The sequence below is a fragment of the Scyliorhinus torazame genome, chromosome 4 (assembly GCF_047496885.1).
Source record: "Scyliorhinus torazame isolate Kashiwa2021f chromosome 4, sScyTor2.1, whole genome shotgun sequence".
NCBI classification, from domain to species: domain Eukaryota; kingdom Metazoa; phylum Chordata; class Chondrichthyes; order Carcharhiniformes; family Scyliorhinidae; genus Scyliorhinus; species Scyliorhinus torazame.
In genome coordinates this window covers 344,202,216-344,219,957 of record NC_092710.1, presented here as the reverse complement: position 1 = coordinate 344,219,957, position 17,742 = coordinate 344,202,216, and the positions used below count along the sequence as shown (strand labels likewise).

Genomic DNA, 17,742 nt, shown 5'->3' with positions numbered 1-17,742 from the left:
AGGGTGCGGGTCTCTCCGTCTCCCGTGGTGTGCGAGGGGCATCCTGCGGGCGTCGCATGCTGGAGGGTGCGGGTCTCTCCGTCTCCCGTGGTGTGCGATGGGCATCCTGCGGGGATCGCATGCTGGAGGGTGCGGGTCTCTCCGTCTCCCGTGGTGTGCGAGGGGCATCCTGCGGGTGTCGCATGCTGGAGGGTGCGGGTCTCTCCGTCTCCCGTGGCCTCCGAGGGGCATCCTGCGGGCGTCGCATGCTGGAGGGTCCGGGTCTCTCCGTCTCCCATGGCCTCCGAGGGGCATCCTGCGGGCGGTCTGCATCTGCGGGGATGGGTGCCTGGACGTTTGGTCCTGCGATACACAATGAAGCATGCATGGTTAGACATCAGGCAGTGATCAGGTGATATGGGGGAGGGGGACATAGGGGAGGGGGGATATGGGGACGGGCTGTCGGTGGCTCACTTGCTACTACGCCCCCGACCTCTGCATCAGCAACCTCCCGGTCGTCAGGTCCGCCAGCCAGTTCCAGGGCCCTTTCCTCGTGTTCGGTCAGTGGCCTCTCATCAGCGGGGCCTCCTCCAGTCCTCACATGCTCCCTATTGTTGTGTGCGCGCTTATCCTGTGGGGGGGGGGGGGGGGGGGGGTTGGCAGGGGTAAAAGGCAACACTGTTAGGCAGGTATATGAGTGCACGCCATCGGTTGCGCGTGCATTGCAGAGGTTAAGGTTAGGGCTGGATTCACTTGGGGATATGGGGGGATATGGGGGAGGGGGATATGGGGGAGGGGCATATGGGGGAGGGGAGATATGGGGTATATGGGGGAATGGGGGATATGGGGGAGGGGGGATATGGGGAGGGGGGATATGGGGAGGGGGGGATATGGGGGAGGGGGGATATGGGGGAGGGGGGATATGGGGAGGGGGGATATGGGGGAGGGGGGATATGGGGGAGGGGGGAAATGAGGGATATGGGGAGGGGGGATATGGGGGAGGGGGGATATGGGGGAGGGGGGATATGGGGGAGGGGGGGATATGGGGGAGGGGGGATATGGGGGATATGGGGAGGGGGGATATGGGGGAGGGGGGATATGGGGGAGGGGGGGATATGGGGGAGGGGGGGATATGGGGGAGGGGGGATATGGGAGGCTCACCCTGCCTGCTCTGACGAGGTCGTTCACCTTCTTGTGGCACTGGATGCCTGTCCGTGGTGTCAGGGCCGCAGCGGTGACGGCCTCTGCCACTTCCCTCCACAGACGCCGGCTGTGGTGTGGGGCAACTCTGCGGCCGTGCCCGGGATTCAGGGCGTCCCTCCTCTGCTCCACCGCGTCCAGGAGCACCTCCACATCCCGTGACTCGCACCTCGGGGCTGAGCGGCGCCCAGCCATCCAGTCGGGTGTTGCGGTCGGGTGTTCCGGTCGGGTGGGGGGGAGCAGCGCGGCCTTATGAGCCGTCACGCCGTGCGGCGCGTATGACGCTGCACGGCGTGAACCACTGCACAAGCGCGGATCCCGTTACGTCGCTGCTAGCCCATTTCGGGCCGGAGACTTTCGACCCATTTTTCCGACGTGACGCAAGTCGGATTTGCGCCGTTTTTTGCGCCGATCGGCGGACTTTCCGCCGATAACGTAGAATTTCGCCCATAGTTCCTACATCCAAAGAAGTATGCTTTTTAAAACCCCATCGAAGAGCCCCAATTTTCATTGTGAACCAGACTGATGTGAAATTGGAGGGTATCCAAAAACTCAGAAGGGTAACGTAGAACACCAATTCATAGTGGTGTCTGTGCTTTTTTGGTATAATGTGAGGAATGATGTTCAGCCCAACGAGGAACAGTTCAGTTGTTGTGTGAATAATTCATAAAGAATATTTCGGAACTTGTCAGAAAGACAAAAACACATATGACAAGAAGGACTATAATACACCATGACACTTAAGTATACTGATAACTATACACACATAATTTTACATGAAACTATCCCTTGGTCCCCAATTAACTAGGTTACCTGAATTCTGAGACACTGGGTGGGATTCTCCGAAATGGAGGCAGAGTGTCCGCACCGTCGTGAACGCCGTCGTGTTTCACGATGGCACGGAACGGGCGCGGGCACTACCGATTCTGGATTCTGGTTCACGCTACTCCAGCCTCCCTTCCCGGTGCCAACAGGGCGCCGCGCCAACCCACAAATGCGCAGTGACGCTGCGCCAACCCGCGCATGTGCAGGGGACTTCCTCAACGCGAAGGCCCCGACGCAACATGTCGTGGGGGTTCAGGGGCCGGTCGCGTAACAAAATAGGGCTGGTGCTGGAGAGGCCGGCCCGCCGATCGGTGGGCCCCGATCGCGGGCCAGGCCCCATCGGAGGCACCCCCCTGGTGAAGGAGCCGGCCCCTCACCCCTCCGCCCCCCCAACCCCCGCACAGGCCGCCCCCCCCCGACCCTGCATGCAGAGTTCCTGCCGGCTGCGAGCAGGTGTGGACGGCGCCGGCAGGGCACTGCCGTGTCCGAGCGGCCACTTGGCCCACCAAGGCCAGAGAATCGGCAGCCCGGCCGCAGACAGCGGCCCACGATCGGCAACGCGGCGGCGCAAATGCCGCCGACTCTCCGCCCCTCGAGAATCGTGTGTCGGCGTGGCGTGGTTGCAGCGATTCTCCGGCCGGGCGCGGGGCTCGGAGAATCCTGCCCACTATTTTTCCCAAACAACATCCAATATTAAATAATTCTATGAGCTAAGTCCAGCAAACAATTACCATAACCAGGTTAAGGTGGCCACGTCTGGGGAAATAGCCTTCAGGTTCAGTCAAGGTGGAAAATGGTTGTTTTCTTTTGGGACACTAGGGGCGGGATTCTCCCCTACTCGGCAGGGCTGGCTGTACCGGCGCCGAGGAGTGGCGTGAACCACTCCGGCATCGGGCCGCCTGGAAGGTGCGGAATCCTCCGCACCTTCAGGGGCTAGGCCGGCGCCGGCGGTGTTGGCACCATGCCAGCTGATGCAAGAGCCGGTTGGCGCGAGTTGGCGCATGCGCGGGAGCGCCAGCGTGTGCTAGCATCATCCCAGCGCATGTGCAGGGGGTTTCTTCTCCGCGCCGGCCATGGCGGAGGTTGACAGCAGCCAGCGCAGGGGAAAGAGTGCTCCCACGGCACAGGCCTGCCAGTGGATCGGTGGGCCCCGATCGCGGGCCAGGCCACCGTGGGGGGCCCCCCCAGGGCCAGATCCCTCCACCCCCCCCCCTCCCCGAGGACTCTGTCCGTAGAGCAAGGTCCCGCCGGTAGGAGCCTGGTTTGATTTACGCCGGCAGGACTGGCCGAAAACAGATGGCCGCTCGGCCCATCGCAGGGCGGAGAATCGCCAGGGGGGCCACTGCCTGCGGCCGCCAATCGGTGCAGCGCGACTCCCGCCCCTGCCGAAACCCTGGCGCCGGAGACTATTAATTATATCCTGAATAATTGTTTCCAGAAGTTTGCCCCCCCAGTGATGTTAAATTGACTGGCCTGATTTACTGGGACTGTCTTTACAACCTTTTTTGAACAAGGGCATAACATTTGCAATTCTCCAACCCTCTGGCATCTCCCCTGAGTTTAGAGGAAATTGGGTGATTATGGTCAGCTCCCCTACAATTTCCATTCTCACTACCTTCAATATCCTTGGATGTATCTCATCTGGTCCCGATACCTTGATGTCAACTTTCAGTACCAATAATCTCTTTAACACTTCCTCCGCATTAATTGTGAACCTTTCGAAGAACACAATTTCCTCGTCTGTCATCCTGGGCATCCTTTTAATATTTCTATGTCTATCGAAGACTTTGGCAATCCCCTTTACGTTGGCTGCCAATCTTGTCTCATAATCCCTTTTTGCTTCTCTAATCGGGGCGAAATTCTCCGGAAACGGCGCGATGTCCGCCGACTGGCGCCCAAAACGGCGCAAATCAGACGGGCATCGCGCCGCCCCAAAGGTGCGGAAACCTTGAGGGGCTAGGTTGGCGCCAGACGAATTTCCGCCCCGGCAGCTGGCGGAAAAGGCCTTTGGTGCCCCGGCAGCTGGCGCGGAAATGACATCTCCGGGCGGCGCATGCGCAGGAGCGTGTGCAGCCGCTGACAGCTTCCCACGCATGCGCAGTGGAGGGAGTCTCTTCCACCTCCGCCATGGTGGAGACCGTGGCGAAGGCGGAAGGGAAAGAGTGCCCCCACGGCACAGGCCCGCCCGTGGATCGGTGGGCCCTGATCGCGGGCCAGGCCAACGTGGGGGCACCCCCAGGGGCCAGATCGCCCCGCACCCCCCCCAGGACACTGGAGCCCGCCCGCGCTGTCTTGTCCCGCCGGTAAGGTAGGTGGTTTAATTTACGCCGGCGGGACAGGCATTTTAGCGGCGGGACTTCGGCCCATACGGGCCGGAGAATCGGGCGGGGGGGCCCGCCAACCGGCGCGGCGCGATTCCCGTCCCCGCCGAATCTCAGGTGCCGGAGACTTCGGCAACCGGCGGGGGCGGGATTCACGCCAGCCCCCGGCGATTCTCCGACCCGGCAGGGGGTCGGAGAATCTCGCCCCAGCTTTTTCACCTCCCCTCAGAACATTCTATATTCCTCTTGGTTCTCAACTGTATTTTCTACCTGACATCTGTGATAAGCATACTTTTTCTTTGCTATCTTAATTTCTGTCTCCTTTTTCATCCTGTGCTATCCTTCACTGGGATGGCATTGTACGATTGAAAAATATTTCAGCAGCTTTAATCTTCCCTTGAGAGCAAATACCCAAGTCAGAACGAGACATCCATTAACAATGCAAACTTTTCTCTCTCTTTAGTCTATCACCCTGTTCGATGGTTTGATTCCTTCAAGGGAAGATGGAGGAATTTCTGACCCATTGCAACTTAAGCGCCTTTTTGTGTTTGTGCTGATGTGGAGTATTGGTGCCCTGTTGGAATTAGACAGCAGAACAAAACTTGAACAATTCCTCCAAAACCACAGCAGCAAACTGAGCCTGCCAGCGATCCCTGCAGGGAGCAACCAGACCATGTTTGAGTATCTTGTCAATCAAAAAGGTATGAACAACAAAATGATGTACTATCATTCAGAATTCTCACCTTCTAAATGAAGAACAATGTAGTTTCACAATGTGTCACTTTCTTAGCAGTGTACAGCACTCATTTATTGTTCTATCATTCTATAGCTTATGAGTAACATCCTTGTTGGCAATTCTCGTAAATTTTTTGTTACCAAGCTTTGACCACTGCAGACTATTCTTCTGCAAATATAGGGCTGGATTCTCCGATTCTGCGGCTATGTCCGCAGGATTCGTCTGATCTTACAACCAAAAAGTAGCTCCGCCTGGTGGGGGGCTAGCAGCCGCTCCACGTATAGCCCCTCAGCTTTACCTGCCGATACTGACACAGAATTGCCTGGTTCGTGGCCGCACATGCGCACGGCGGCGGCCTGCGGCGGCTACGCCGTACAACATGGCGCTGGTCGCGTGCAGACCCGGCCTGCTAAACACTGGCCCCCTGTAACCCCCTCGCCACCCCCACCAGTCCCCCATGCAGCGGAACAGCTCCCCCCCCCCCCCACCCTCACTGTGGCAGCGCAGGACACAGTACGCAGCCACCACGCAAGGTCTGCAAAAAATGAGAGAACACGCGCCCCACGCCGTTGGGGACTCAGCCCATCGTGGCGGAGCAACAGGGGAGAGCCTCAGGTGACGTCCTGAGGGTGACCTGACAGCGTGGAGGCGTACTCCTCAAGTACGCCGTTTTTTTTGAGGGAGCGGAGCATCGGAAAAACGTGCCGTCCCCAATTCTGCCGTAAAAATGGATTCCCTTGTCGTTCGCCGAACGGGAATTCGGCGTCAGCGATTGGAGAATCCCACCCTTAATCTTCATTAAGTTTTTATTTTTTAGGTATTAATCATAGGTTTCTTGCCAATTCATTTGTAAAAATCTAATTTAATTCAAGTTCCAAATAGTATTCTGGCCAGTAGAAAACTTTGCCACATTTATTCACAAATGCTTCTTGCATTTCAAGTCAAAGACTCACTTTATAAACATCTGGTAGTTTGTGCTTAAATTTGGAAAGCTATCTTATAGAATAATCAAGCTGTCATTGTTGTACTCATTGCATCATTCCACACAGGCAGGGTGCCAGACTCTTTCACCATCATCTCTTGGGCTGTTCTGTGCCACTGACAGGATATACCTAAGAGATTGGGAAACAGTTGTCTACAGTCAGGAGGGAATAGTCCTAGAAGTCCTCAATATTGACTCCAGACTGCAATGAAGTCTCTTTGCTTCCAGTCAAACATGGATAAGGAAATTTCTGGCTGATCAGTAGCTGCTGTCTTCCCTCATCAAATGAATCAATGGTCTTCCATGTTGAACACCACTTGGAAGAAGCATTGAGGTTAGCAAAGACAAACTTACTCTGGGTGGGAAAACATCAATATCGACCAACAAGAGTGGCTCAAAAGCACCACTGCTGACCAAGCTGACCGAGTCCTAAAGGGCATATTTGCCAGACTGGGTAAGTGAAAAGTTATGAGGAAAAAGTATTTGACCTTGTCCTTACCTTGTCCTGTCCTTAATAGACAGATCTATATACATCTGTCCATGACATAATTATAGGTATGGGGCTGGTTTAGCTCAGTTGCCCGGACAGCTAGTTTGTGATGCAAAGCAAAGTCAACAGCATGGGTTCAATTCCCCTTCCGGCTGAGGTTATTCATGACCCTGGCTTGGGCTGACAAGTGGTAAGTAAAATTTGCATTACACAAGTGCCAGGCAATAACCATCTCCAACAAGACCATCACCCCTTGACATTTAATGGCATTACCATTGCTGAAGCTCCCACTATCAGCACCCTGGGGGTTGCCATTGATCAGAAACTGAACTGGACTAGCCATATAATTACTGTGACTACAAGAGCAGGTCAAAGGCTATGAATCTTGTGTCGAGTAACTCACCTCCTGACCACCCCCCAAAGCATGTCTTCCATCTCCAAGGCACAAGTCCGGAGTGCAATGGAAGACTCTCCACGTGTCTGTCTGGATGAGTTCAGCTCCAACAACATTCAACAGGTTCAACACCATCCTGGACAAAGCAGCCCGCTTGATTGCTCCCCCTTCCACAAACATTCAATCATTCCACCATGGGCGATCAGTGGCAGCCGGCTGTACAAGATGCACTGCAGGAACTCACCAAGGTTCCTTTGGCAGCACCTTCCAAACTTACACCCACTACCATCTCGAAGGACAAGGGCAGCAGGTACCTGGGAACCTCACCAGCTGGAGATTTCCCTCCAAGTCACTCACCACCCTGACTTCACTGTCGCTGGCTCAAAGTCCTGAAACTCCCTCTATAACAGCACTGTGGGTGTACCTACACCTGCAGTGGTTCAAGAAGGCAACTCACTCCCTTCTTAAAGGTAAATGCTAGCATACCTTGTGATGCACACATCCCGTAAATTAATTTTTAAAAGCTTTCAAGCGTGGAAGAGGTTCATTTTGATGTACATTTTAACGGAAGTCATAATGACGAGGTATAATTAAACAAGGACTAAACTGCACCATAACTTTCTTTGTTTGTTTTGTCAGGTGCATGGGAGCACTGGAGAGTTTGGGTTCAGGAGTATTTATATCCAACTGATAGTGAGCCAGACTATAATTCAATCCTCGTACCAAATGTTGACAATGTTAGGACCAACTTTCTTGTGGACACCATAGCTAAACAAAATAAGGTAAATGCAGAATAAAAGGGGCAAAATTCTCCCCCCCCCATGCCGGGTGGGAGAATCGCTGGGGCGCCGCGCGAGTCCCGCCACACCACCCCGGCACCCGCACGCGATTCTCTCCCCCCCCCAACGGACACGGCGAGAATCACGGCTGGCCGCTCGGAGAATCGCCGCTCGCCGTTTGTAACGGGTGAGCGGTGATTTTCCGGCCCGGATGGGCTGAGTGGCCTGCCCAACACGACAGGTTCCCACCGGCGCCATCCACACCTGGTCGCTGCCAGCGGGAACAGCGCAGGAACGCTGGGGGGGGGCGGCCTGTGGGTGGGGGGAGGGGGCTCTTGCACTGAGGGGGGGACTCAAAAGGGATCTGGCCCGCGATCGGTGACCATCGATCGGCGGGCCGGCCTCTCTGAAGGAGGACCTCCTTTCCTCCGCCGCTCCGCAAGATCCATCGGACATCGCGGGGAGGACGCCGGTCAACCTGCGCTTGCGCGGATGACGTCATTTATGCGCTTTTACGCGGCGGCAAGGCCCGGCACGCGTAAATGACGCAGCGCCACTCCTAGCCCCCCGGGGACGGGAGAATAGGGGGCTGGGAGCGGCCTCCGACGCCGGAGTGAAACTCTCCGGTTTTCACTCCAGCGTCGGGACTTAGTCTCCCGTTGGGAGAATTGCGCCCAAGATCTTTGTTGTTATGTTTGATTACTATTGCTAACCAAAATAAGCTAACTGCAGAATAAAGGAGTCTTGCTGTTATAGAGGCGTATGGAGTTTTACAGTATGGAAAGAGGCCCTTTTGGCCCATCGTGTCTGCACCGGCCATCAAACATCTATCTATTTTCCCATTTTCCATCACTTGCCTTGTGTGCTATGGCTAGTTCTCTAAGCAGGAGGGGCTGCAACTAGCGAGCACACAGGCGCTAGGCGAGAAACAATAATTATCAGTAACACAATATCAAGCATACAATTCCCCACCAATTAAACATACACCAACAACAGTACAAAAGGAAACCAAAAACACCAGCAACCTGCACGGCTCCCAAACCGGGAGCAGCAGACAGCCACTAACACAAAAAGTCACCATTAGTTCACAAAGGCATCCCGACACAACCTCCAGTCAAACCAGGCCACCACCCCTCCTCTCCTACAGTACCTGCATCTGGTCTCATTAGCATTAAACCATGAACAAAACCAATAAACAATCAATGAGAAAACAAAGCCATCAGCACCCGAACAAGTGCACACTCCACCTCCACGCCCTCCCGGGATTGGGCCACAGAAAAACTGTGCATTAACAAGTGACAACCAGTTATAGAGTCATAGATGTTTACAGTATGGAAACAGGCCCTTTGGCCTAGCTTGTCCATGCCACCCAGTTTCTATCACTAAGCTAGTCCCACTTGCCCACATTTGCCCCATATCCCTCTATACCCACCCTGCCCATGTAACTGTCCAACTGTTCCAGACAAATGTCAATAAACAGTCAAAAGTCAATAAACAAAACATTCCAGTGAAGATATCAACAACCTGCAAGAGCAAACCCTCCTCCATCTTCAGCCCAGTAGCAGGCCAGACAAAATGCACCCCTTGCCTCACTCCAGGTCAAAGAAGCAGCTACAAACAAAAACACAGCGCCAGGTATTGCAGTAGCAGGCAGGCTTCCTCCTCTTTCTCCCCCTCTGGCAGCTTCCAGTAGCTGGCTCCCAAAGCAGAAACAGTCATTACTTGAAAGCCACAGTAACATAAAGCATAGCAGAGGAGTGAGAAAGCACTTCTTGTCCTTCTTCAGACTGGTAATAGGCTTGTTCATAGCTTTCCTTTGCCTCATTCCAGGCTTCAGAAGCAGAAAAGGCAGAAGCAAACAAAACATTAGGGGCGTCATTCTCCGACCCCCCGCCGCGCCGGTTGGCGGGACCCCCCGCTCAATTCTCCGGCCCGGATGTGCCGAAGTCCCACCCAGAAATTGCCTGTCCCGCTGCCGTAAATCAAAGCTGGTATTTACCGGCGGGACCAGGCGGGCTCCGGGGTCCTGGGGGGGGGCGCGGGGCCTCCACCATGGCGGAGGCGGAAGAGACTCTCCCCACTGCGCATGCGTGGCAAACTGTCGGCGGTCGCTGACGCTCCCGCGCATGCGCCGCATTTCCGCGCCAGCTGGCGGGGCACCAAACGCCATTTCCGCCAGCTGGTGGGGCAACAAACGCCATTTCTGCCAGCTGGCGGGGCGGAAATCCCTCCGGCGCCGGCCTAGCCCCTCAATGTTGGGGCTCGGCCCCCAAAGATGCGGAGCATTCCGCACCTTTGGGCCTGCGCGATGCCCGTCTGATTGGCGCCGTTTTTGGCGCCAGTCAGCGGACATCGCGCCGTTGGGGGAGAATTTCGCCCTAGGTCTTCAAGCAGTGTTGCAGCCAAAAGCAAGGAGCAGACAGCACACACAACCTGCAGTTACTTGGGAACGGTGAAGTGCTCACATCCCTATTAGTGATAGCCTTCAGCTGTGCGGCCAGGCGTCACCACGGTCAGTGGGAGTTAAAGTGACCTGCCTGATGGAAGGGTCTGGAAGGGTGCAAAGCCTGGGTGTGAGGGGTCTCTGACAATGCTGTCTGCCTTCCTGAGGCAGTGGGAGGTGTAGACAGAATCAATGGGAGGCTGGCAAGCTTGTGTGATGCGTTGGGCAGAGTTTACCACACTCTGCAGCTTCTTGCGATCTTGGGCCGAGCAGTTGCCATACCAACCTGTGATGCAGCCTGATAGGATGCTCTCTACCGCACATCTGTAGAAGTTTGGGAGAGTTGGTGCAGATATGCCGAATTTCTTTAGCTTCCGTAGGAAGTAGAGACGTTGGGCTTTCTTGACTGTTGCATCAAAGTGAGTGGACCAGGACAGACTGTTGGTGATGGTGACCCCCAGGAACTTAAAGCTATCGACCATCTCCACTTCGGAGCCATTGATGTAGACGGGGGGAGGGGTCGTGTGACGCTTCCTGGAGTTGATGATCAGTTCCTTGGTTTTGCTGACATTTAGAGAGAGGTTGTTTTCAGTACACCATGCAACCAAGTGGTCTATCTCCCTTCTGTAGTCTGTTTCATTGCTGTTTGACATACGACCCACCACAGTCGTATCATCCGCAAACTTATAGATCAAATTGGAATTAAATCTTGCCTACCTGTGTACAAGGAGTACAGTAGAGGACTGAGCACACTTTCTAGCGGTGTCCCGGTGTTGAGGACTATTGTGGAGGAGGTGCTGTTACCAATCCTGACAGATTGCAGTCTGTTGGTGAGGAAGTCAAGGATCCAGCTGCCCAGGGAGGGGTCAAGTCCAAGGTTGCAGAGTTTGCTTATTAGTCTTGTCGGGATAATGGTGTTGAAGGCGGAGCTGTAGCCTATGAACAGTAGTCTAACGTAGGTGCCCTTGTTGTTGAGGTGTTCGAGTGTTGATTGTAGGGCCAGAGAGATAGCATCTGCTGTGGATCGGTTGTGGCTATAGGCGAACTGCAGTGAATCGAGACCGTCTGGGTGGCTGGAATTGAACCCACACAAATCAGCTGTCTAGCCAACGGAGCTAAAACCGTTCCATTCGGAAATTCCAGTCAGCTTCTTTTCAATGCTGTTAATCATGCTCTTAATGAGTCTAACTGACTGCCCACTAACTTTAAGTATCTGCTCACAAACAGCCCAACTGTCGTGAAGGGGTCCTTGAAGCTTTCTCCCTTCTACTTCCCATAACGGCCTCCCCAAACAGGTGCCGGAATGTGGTGACTAGGGGCTTTTCACAGTAACTTCATTGAAGCCTACTTGTGACAATAAGCAATTATTATTATTATAACTTCTTTCGCTTCCTATTTCTCCACTCCTCTTCATCTTCGAAGATAACCTCCAAAGGCTTAGTAACAAGGGCTTCAGCCTCAAGAGTAGGGTTCTCTTAATTGTACAGACAAAAGAGCCTGGAAGCTCAGGCCGAGATTTTAATGCAGCAGAAATTATTTTTTCTCTCTTCAAAAATGGCTCTGCCTTTTTCACTCTACTGAAAGAAATTGTTTTAACAATGGCTGCGTGGTTCAGCTATCTGCAAACTTGTTTGCTCAGCAATGTAGCCTTATGGGCAGTGAGGCGATTAAATTAGCCACATGCTTACCGTTTAAAGATTTGGATATTTGCAAAGTTTCCATGAGTTGACAGAGTTATTTATTAGATTATTAGTTATTGTTTCAGTGATTTGCAGGGTTATTAATTCAGAAGCTACATGTTGCAGTTGAGGACTGTGATTAGCAACTGGATTTGTTCTCATGGTACTTCTGATTGAATTAATAAAAGGGCTGGTTGGAGCCTGGAAGTTAAAAAGATTTAGTTCATCCTTACATGCTCTGGATTTTGTGTGTTGGTGCTGAACTTTCAAAGGTGGTTCTATGTTAAGCCGGAATGTTAAACTACCAATCCTGTGCCTCCTTTAATCATGGCTCTGTAATTGCAATTACTTCACAATGCCATGCAGTAATCCAGGCTCTCAATTCATCTGTTTTACCTGTTATACTTCTTACATTGAAGCCAATGCACTGCAGACCTATGGTCCCGCTGTGCCCTGCAGCTTCCCTCTGCCTGCTTTTACTCTGCGTTATGTTTATCTCAGTCTCACTTTTTTCCCCAGTCTCTACACTTATTCGCCTGTTGTTTCAGTTCCCACACCCCCTTCCACACTAGTTTAAACCCTCCTGAACAGCACTGGCAAACCTCCTACCCATGATATTGGTGCCCCTCCAGTTCAGGTGCAGCCTGTCCTTCTTGTACAGGTCCCACCTTCCCCAGAATACAACACAGTAATCCATATATCTAAAGCCCTCCCTTCTACACCAGCTCCTTAGCCACGTATTCAACTGTACTATTTCCCTCACTAGCACGTGGCATGGGGAGTAATCCTGAGATCACTACCCTAGAACATAGAACATAGAACATTACAGCGCAGTACAGGCCCTACGGCCCTCGATGTTGCGCCGACCTGTGAAACCACTCTAAAGCCCATCTACACTATTCCCTTATTGTCCATATGTCTATCCAATGACCATTTGAATGTCCTTAGTGTTGGCGAGTCCACTACTGTTGCAGGCAGGGCATTCCACGCCCTTACTACTCTCTGAGTAAAGAACCTACCTCTGACATCTGTCTTACATCTATCTCCCCTCAATTTAAAGGTATGTCCCCTCGTGCTAGACATCACCATCCGAGGAAGAAGGCTCTCACTGTCCACCCTATCCAATCCTCTGATCATCTTGTATGCCTCAAGTAAGTCACCTCTTAACCTTCTTCTCTCTAATGAAAACAGCCTCATGTCCCTCAGCCTTTCCTCATAAGATCTTCCCTCCATACCAGGCAACAGTCTGGTAAATCTCCTCTGCACCCTTTCCAATGCTTCCACATCCTTCCTATAATGCGGCGACCAGAATTGCACGCAATACTCCAAATGCGGCCGCACCAGAGTGTTGTATAGCTGCAACATGACCTCATGGCTCCTAAACTCAATCCCTCTACCAATAAAATCATTACTCTCAACCTGGGTGGCAACTTTCAGGGATCTATGTACATGGACACCGAGATCTCTCTGCTCATCCACACTGCCAAGAATCTTACCATTAGCCCAGTACTCAGTCTTCCTGTTATTCCTTCCAAAATGAATCACCTCACACTTTTCTGCATTAAACTCCATTTGCCACCTCTCAGCCCAGCGCTGCAGCTTATCTATGTCCCTCTGTAACTTGTAATATCCTTCCGCACTGTCCACAACTCCACCGACTTTAGTGTCATCTGCAAATTTACTCACCCATCCTCCAAGTCATTTATAAAAATGACAAACAGCAGTGGCCCCAAAACAGATCCTTGTGGTACACCACTAGTAACTGGACTCTAGTCTGAACATTTCCCATCAACCACCACCCTTTGTCTTCTTCCAGCTATCAAACGCTTTACTGAAATCCATATACACCACATCAACTGCTTTACCCTCATCCACCTCTTTGGTCACCTTCTCAAAGAACTCAATAAGGTTTGTGAGGCACGACCTACCCTTCACAAAACCGTGTTGCCTATCTCTAATCAAATTATTCCTTTCCAGATGATTATACATCCTATCTCTTATAAACCTTTCCAAGATTTTGCACACAACAGTAGTAAGGCTCACTGGTCTATAGTTACCGGGGTTGTCTTTACTCCACTTCTTGAACAAGGGGACAACATTTGCTATCCTCCAGTCTTCTGGCACTATTCCTGGAGACAAAGATGACTTAAAGATCAAAGCCAAAGGCTCAGCAATCTCCTCCCTAGCTTCCCAGAGAATCCTAGGATAAATCCCATCCGGCCCAGGGGACTTATCTATTTTCACACTTTCCAGAATTGCTAACACCTCCTCCTTATGAACCTCAAGCCCTTCTAGTCTAGTAGCCTGAATCTCAGTATTCTCCTCGACAACATTGTCTTTTTCCTGTGTGAATACTGACGAAAAATATTCATTTAGCACCTCTCCTATCTCCTCGGACTCCAAGCACAACTTCCCACGACTGTCCTTGACTGGCCCTACTCTTACCCTAGTCATTCTTTTATTCCTGACATATCTATAGAAAGCTTTGGGGTTATCCTTGATCCTACCTGCCAAAGAATTCTCATGTCCCCTCCTGGGGTCCTGCATTTTAGCCCCTGACCTAACTACCTGAATTGGCTTTGCAGGACCTCTTCCCTCTTCCTGCCTATGTCATTAGCACCAATGTGAACAATGACATCTGCCTGGTTACCCTCTGCTTCAGGATGCCCTGCAGCAATTCAGAGACATACAGGACCCTGGCACCAGGGAGGCAACACACCATCCTGCAGTCCTGTTTGCGGCCACAGAAATGCCTGTCAGTGCCCCTGACTATCGAGTCTCCTACTTGTCATGTGAGAGTACCTTTAAGAAATGGGGTTTATGAAATGTACCTTTAAGAAATGGGTGTTTATCAGTGATGTCAGAGAGTGGGTGGAGCTGGGCTGTCTATCAGCATTTTACTTTCGTTTTAGGCAGGGTGTGTTTTAGTTTTGTTTTTAGTGTTGGAGCTGAAGCCAGTCACAGCAGCTATACTGCTGTTCTCTCTGCCATGAAAAGACTATCTCTTGATCATTTGGTGAATTCAGAATTATAAATGTTTTCAGTAATGACTTTAACCTGATGTGCTTCTGTTAAAGGTTTTGTTTTTAAGTCGTATGGATGTTAAAAAGAAAGCTAAAAGGATTACTTAGTGTTGTAGTCTTTGGGGGTTGTATTTGAATTAATGGTTGCTAAGATGTTCACTGTATGTTTTAAAAAGGTTAACTATTAAAAGTTGTGGGTCAGGTGAACTCCATGATACACTTTGGGGTTCTCCAAACCCTGGCCCATAACATACTACTATCACTCACACAAACCAAGAACATGACCATAATTTCCACTTATTGAATCAAGCCGTGTGTTATTAAGGATTAATTTTCAACAGTCTGAAATGTGACATTGATCAATTTCTTCAGTTCTATTTATTCCAGATTGGCAGATATACACATCCAAGTAAAATAGAGAGTATTGAGGGCATGCCAACTCCTCAAAATAAGGACCAGACCATTTTCAAAGATGTCAAGGTCTCTTTAATTTCTGGTCTTCATTCATTCCAAATTTTGTTCAAAATTCTTCATCACTAAGGGAATTTTTGAGAAAAGATGTGCTTTTCCTGTGACAAGAAGACCACCAACATCCCTACAAGTCACTGAAACAAATGTTAGCAGAGGCATCGACTTTGCAACTTTATGATCCTGGGGTGAAAACTATTGTCACAGAAAGCTCTGGCAGCATGAACACTACCAAAAGGCAAACTGTAGCGCACAAAGACTCCGTGAGACGAATAGAGTGAAGTCGATGAGGCTTTATTAAGCGTGTCTGTTCCCCCGCAGCTCGATAGTAAACTGGCCTGCGGGGGAAGACGCCGGCTTCTTATACTCCGTCTTCAGGGCGGAGCTTGAGGTCAACGGCCAACCAGGACCCGGGATCTGTCAGCCAATGACATTACGGCTTCCAGTCCCACATGACCCCCAATACATACTACCACATTCACCCCTTGTCAAAAATGAACCCGGCGGGGTGATGCTTCGTATGGTGGTAAGGGTTTACAGGGCTGGTCCTGGGAGGACAAAACATTCACATGGCAATACAGTATTGGACAATTTTGTCCTGTTGCAACTATTTACAGAGGGTATAGGAAGAAAAGCAAAATGTTCTTGTGAACAGTCCATATTTGTTTTACATCGACGCCACGAGTCGGTCGGGCGGTCTGGTCGTCCGTGTCGATCGCCTCGGCCCCGGCGGTGGTGGTGGTGCTTGTACCAGTGTTGTCGCCTCCAGGAGCCGTACGGTTTCAGCTCGGGCTTGATTCTTGGTCGGTGCTGAGGGGAGGGGAACCGATCCTCCTGGGAAGGGGGTGGTCGCGGGGTGCGGCGGTGGCAGGAAGGGGGGGGTTGGGTTGATGGTGTCGGGGGGGTGTGCGTGTTGCTGGCGGGCGCCAGATCCCGGGTACTGGTTGGCCGTTGACCTCAAGCTCCGCCCTGAAGGCGGAGTATAAGAAGCCGGAGTCTTCCCCCGCAGGCCAGTTTACTATCGAGCTGCGGGGGAACAGACACGCTTAATAAAGCCTCATCGACTTCACTCTATTCGTCTCACGGAGTCTTTGTGCACTACAATTTATTAAGCGTGTCTGTTCCCCCGCAGCTCGATAGTAAACTGGCCTGCGGGGGAAGACTCCGGCTTCTTATACTCCGCCTTCAGAGCGGAGCTTGAGGTCAACGGCCAACCAGGACCCGGGATCTGTCAGCCAATGACATTAGGGCTTCCAGTCCCACATGACCCCCAATACATACTACCACACAAACCGATTACATTTGCTTCAATATCTGTATCATGCAACCCAACTACCCCAACATCAAGCAAGAAAAATTGGGCTGGATTCTCCGTTCAGTGACGCCGGAATCATGAACGATTGGCAGATAATCGCGCGTGTGCCAAAAATCGAGGCACAGCCGGGCACCCAATGGAATGCTATGCTCTGGTGCCTCGACAGTTCTATGCTGCACTCTGGCATTGGCATGCCAACCCGGCATTCTCCAGGCCTCACGCGATGCTCCACCTTCACCAGGCAGAAGTACAGACAGCGTGGTTTACTTGTGGTATTCGAAAGCGGGAAACAGCCGCCGTGGCTGATAAGGGTGAGACAGGAGGTAAGACATGGACCCAAAGGTGCAGTCATGCGCTACCAGTCCTGCCTCTGACTGGGGAGCATCTACCAGGGGGAGCCATGGGGGCGGCGACCAGAGGATTGGCCATGGGGTCGGGATTAGAATCGGCCTAGCCGCCACAGCCCATGGCAGTCACCATGGAGCTGTACGAGCAGGAGTTGCTCGGGGAGGGCTCTGCAGCAGCCGATTCTGCCCCAGAGGAACAGGGTTCAGCGATGGAGGGCCAGTAGCCCAACAGGCCGAAGAGGAGGTGGAAAGGCAGCCCCGCATCAGGCCCCATGTGTACTGGCAGCGCCTTCATTCGCGGACTGATGCATGATTAATGACCACTAAAGCGAGGTTGTAGTCCAACTGAAGGCTTTAATAAGCTAGATGTTTCCCCCAGCAGCTCAGGTACAGAATGAAGGCTGTTGGGGCGGCACAGGCCTTGTACCCCGCCTTGCAGGGCGGAGCTACCATATAGCTTGACCAATAGGAAACATACAATATCTACCAATGATGTTCAAGCATTACCAGGTTACGTAATACCTCTACACAGACTACCACATTCACCCCCTGTTAAAAAAGAGTCCAGCGGGGGTGGTGGCCTGATATCACAACATGGTAACGTGGTAGGAATTATAGTTATGGAGGTACCGTAATACCTCCGTACAGCGTTTTGTAACTATTTACAATTCTATTTACTATTTACAATTTATGATTCATAATTAACTATACACTTTAAAATGAAGCAATCAGTCGATCGGGGGCCCTGGTCGACCTCTGTG

General features: G+C 51.9%; 1 protein-coding gene across 1 annotated transcript in view; it reads left to right on the top strand.

Moving 5' to 3' along the window:
- LOC140411190 (dynein axonemal heavy chain 8-like) overlaps nucleotides 1-17,742 on the top strand; it is a 2,783,184-nt gene that overhangs the window by 1,235,858 nt on the left and 1,529,584 nt on the right. The window contains exons 53-54 of the mRNA XM_072500280.1: nucleotides 4,789-5,026; nucleotides 7,567-7,709. Coding sequence (XP_072356381.1) covers nucleotides 4,789-5,026; nucleotides 7,567-7,709 — 381 coding nt within the window. The remainder of the gene's footprint in view (nucleotides 1-4,788; nucleotides 5,027-7,566; nucleotides 7,710-17,742) is intronic.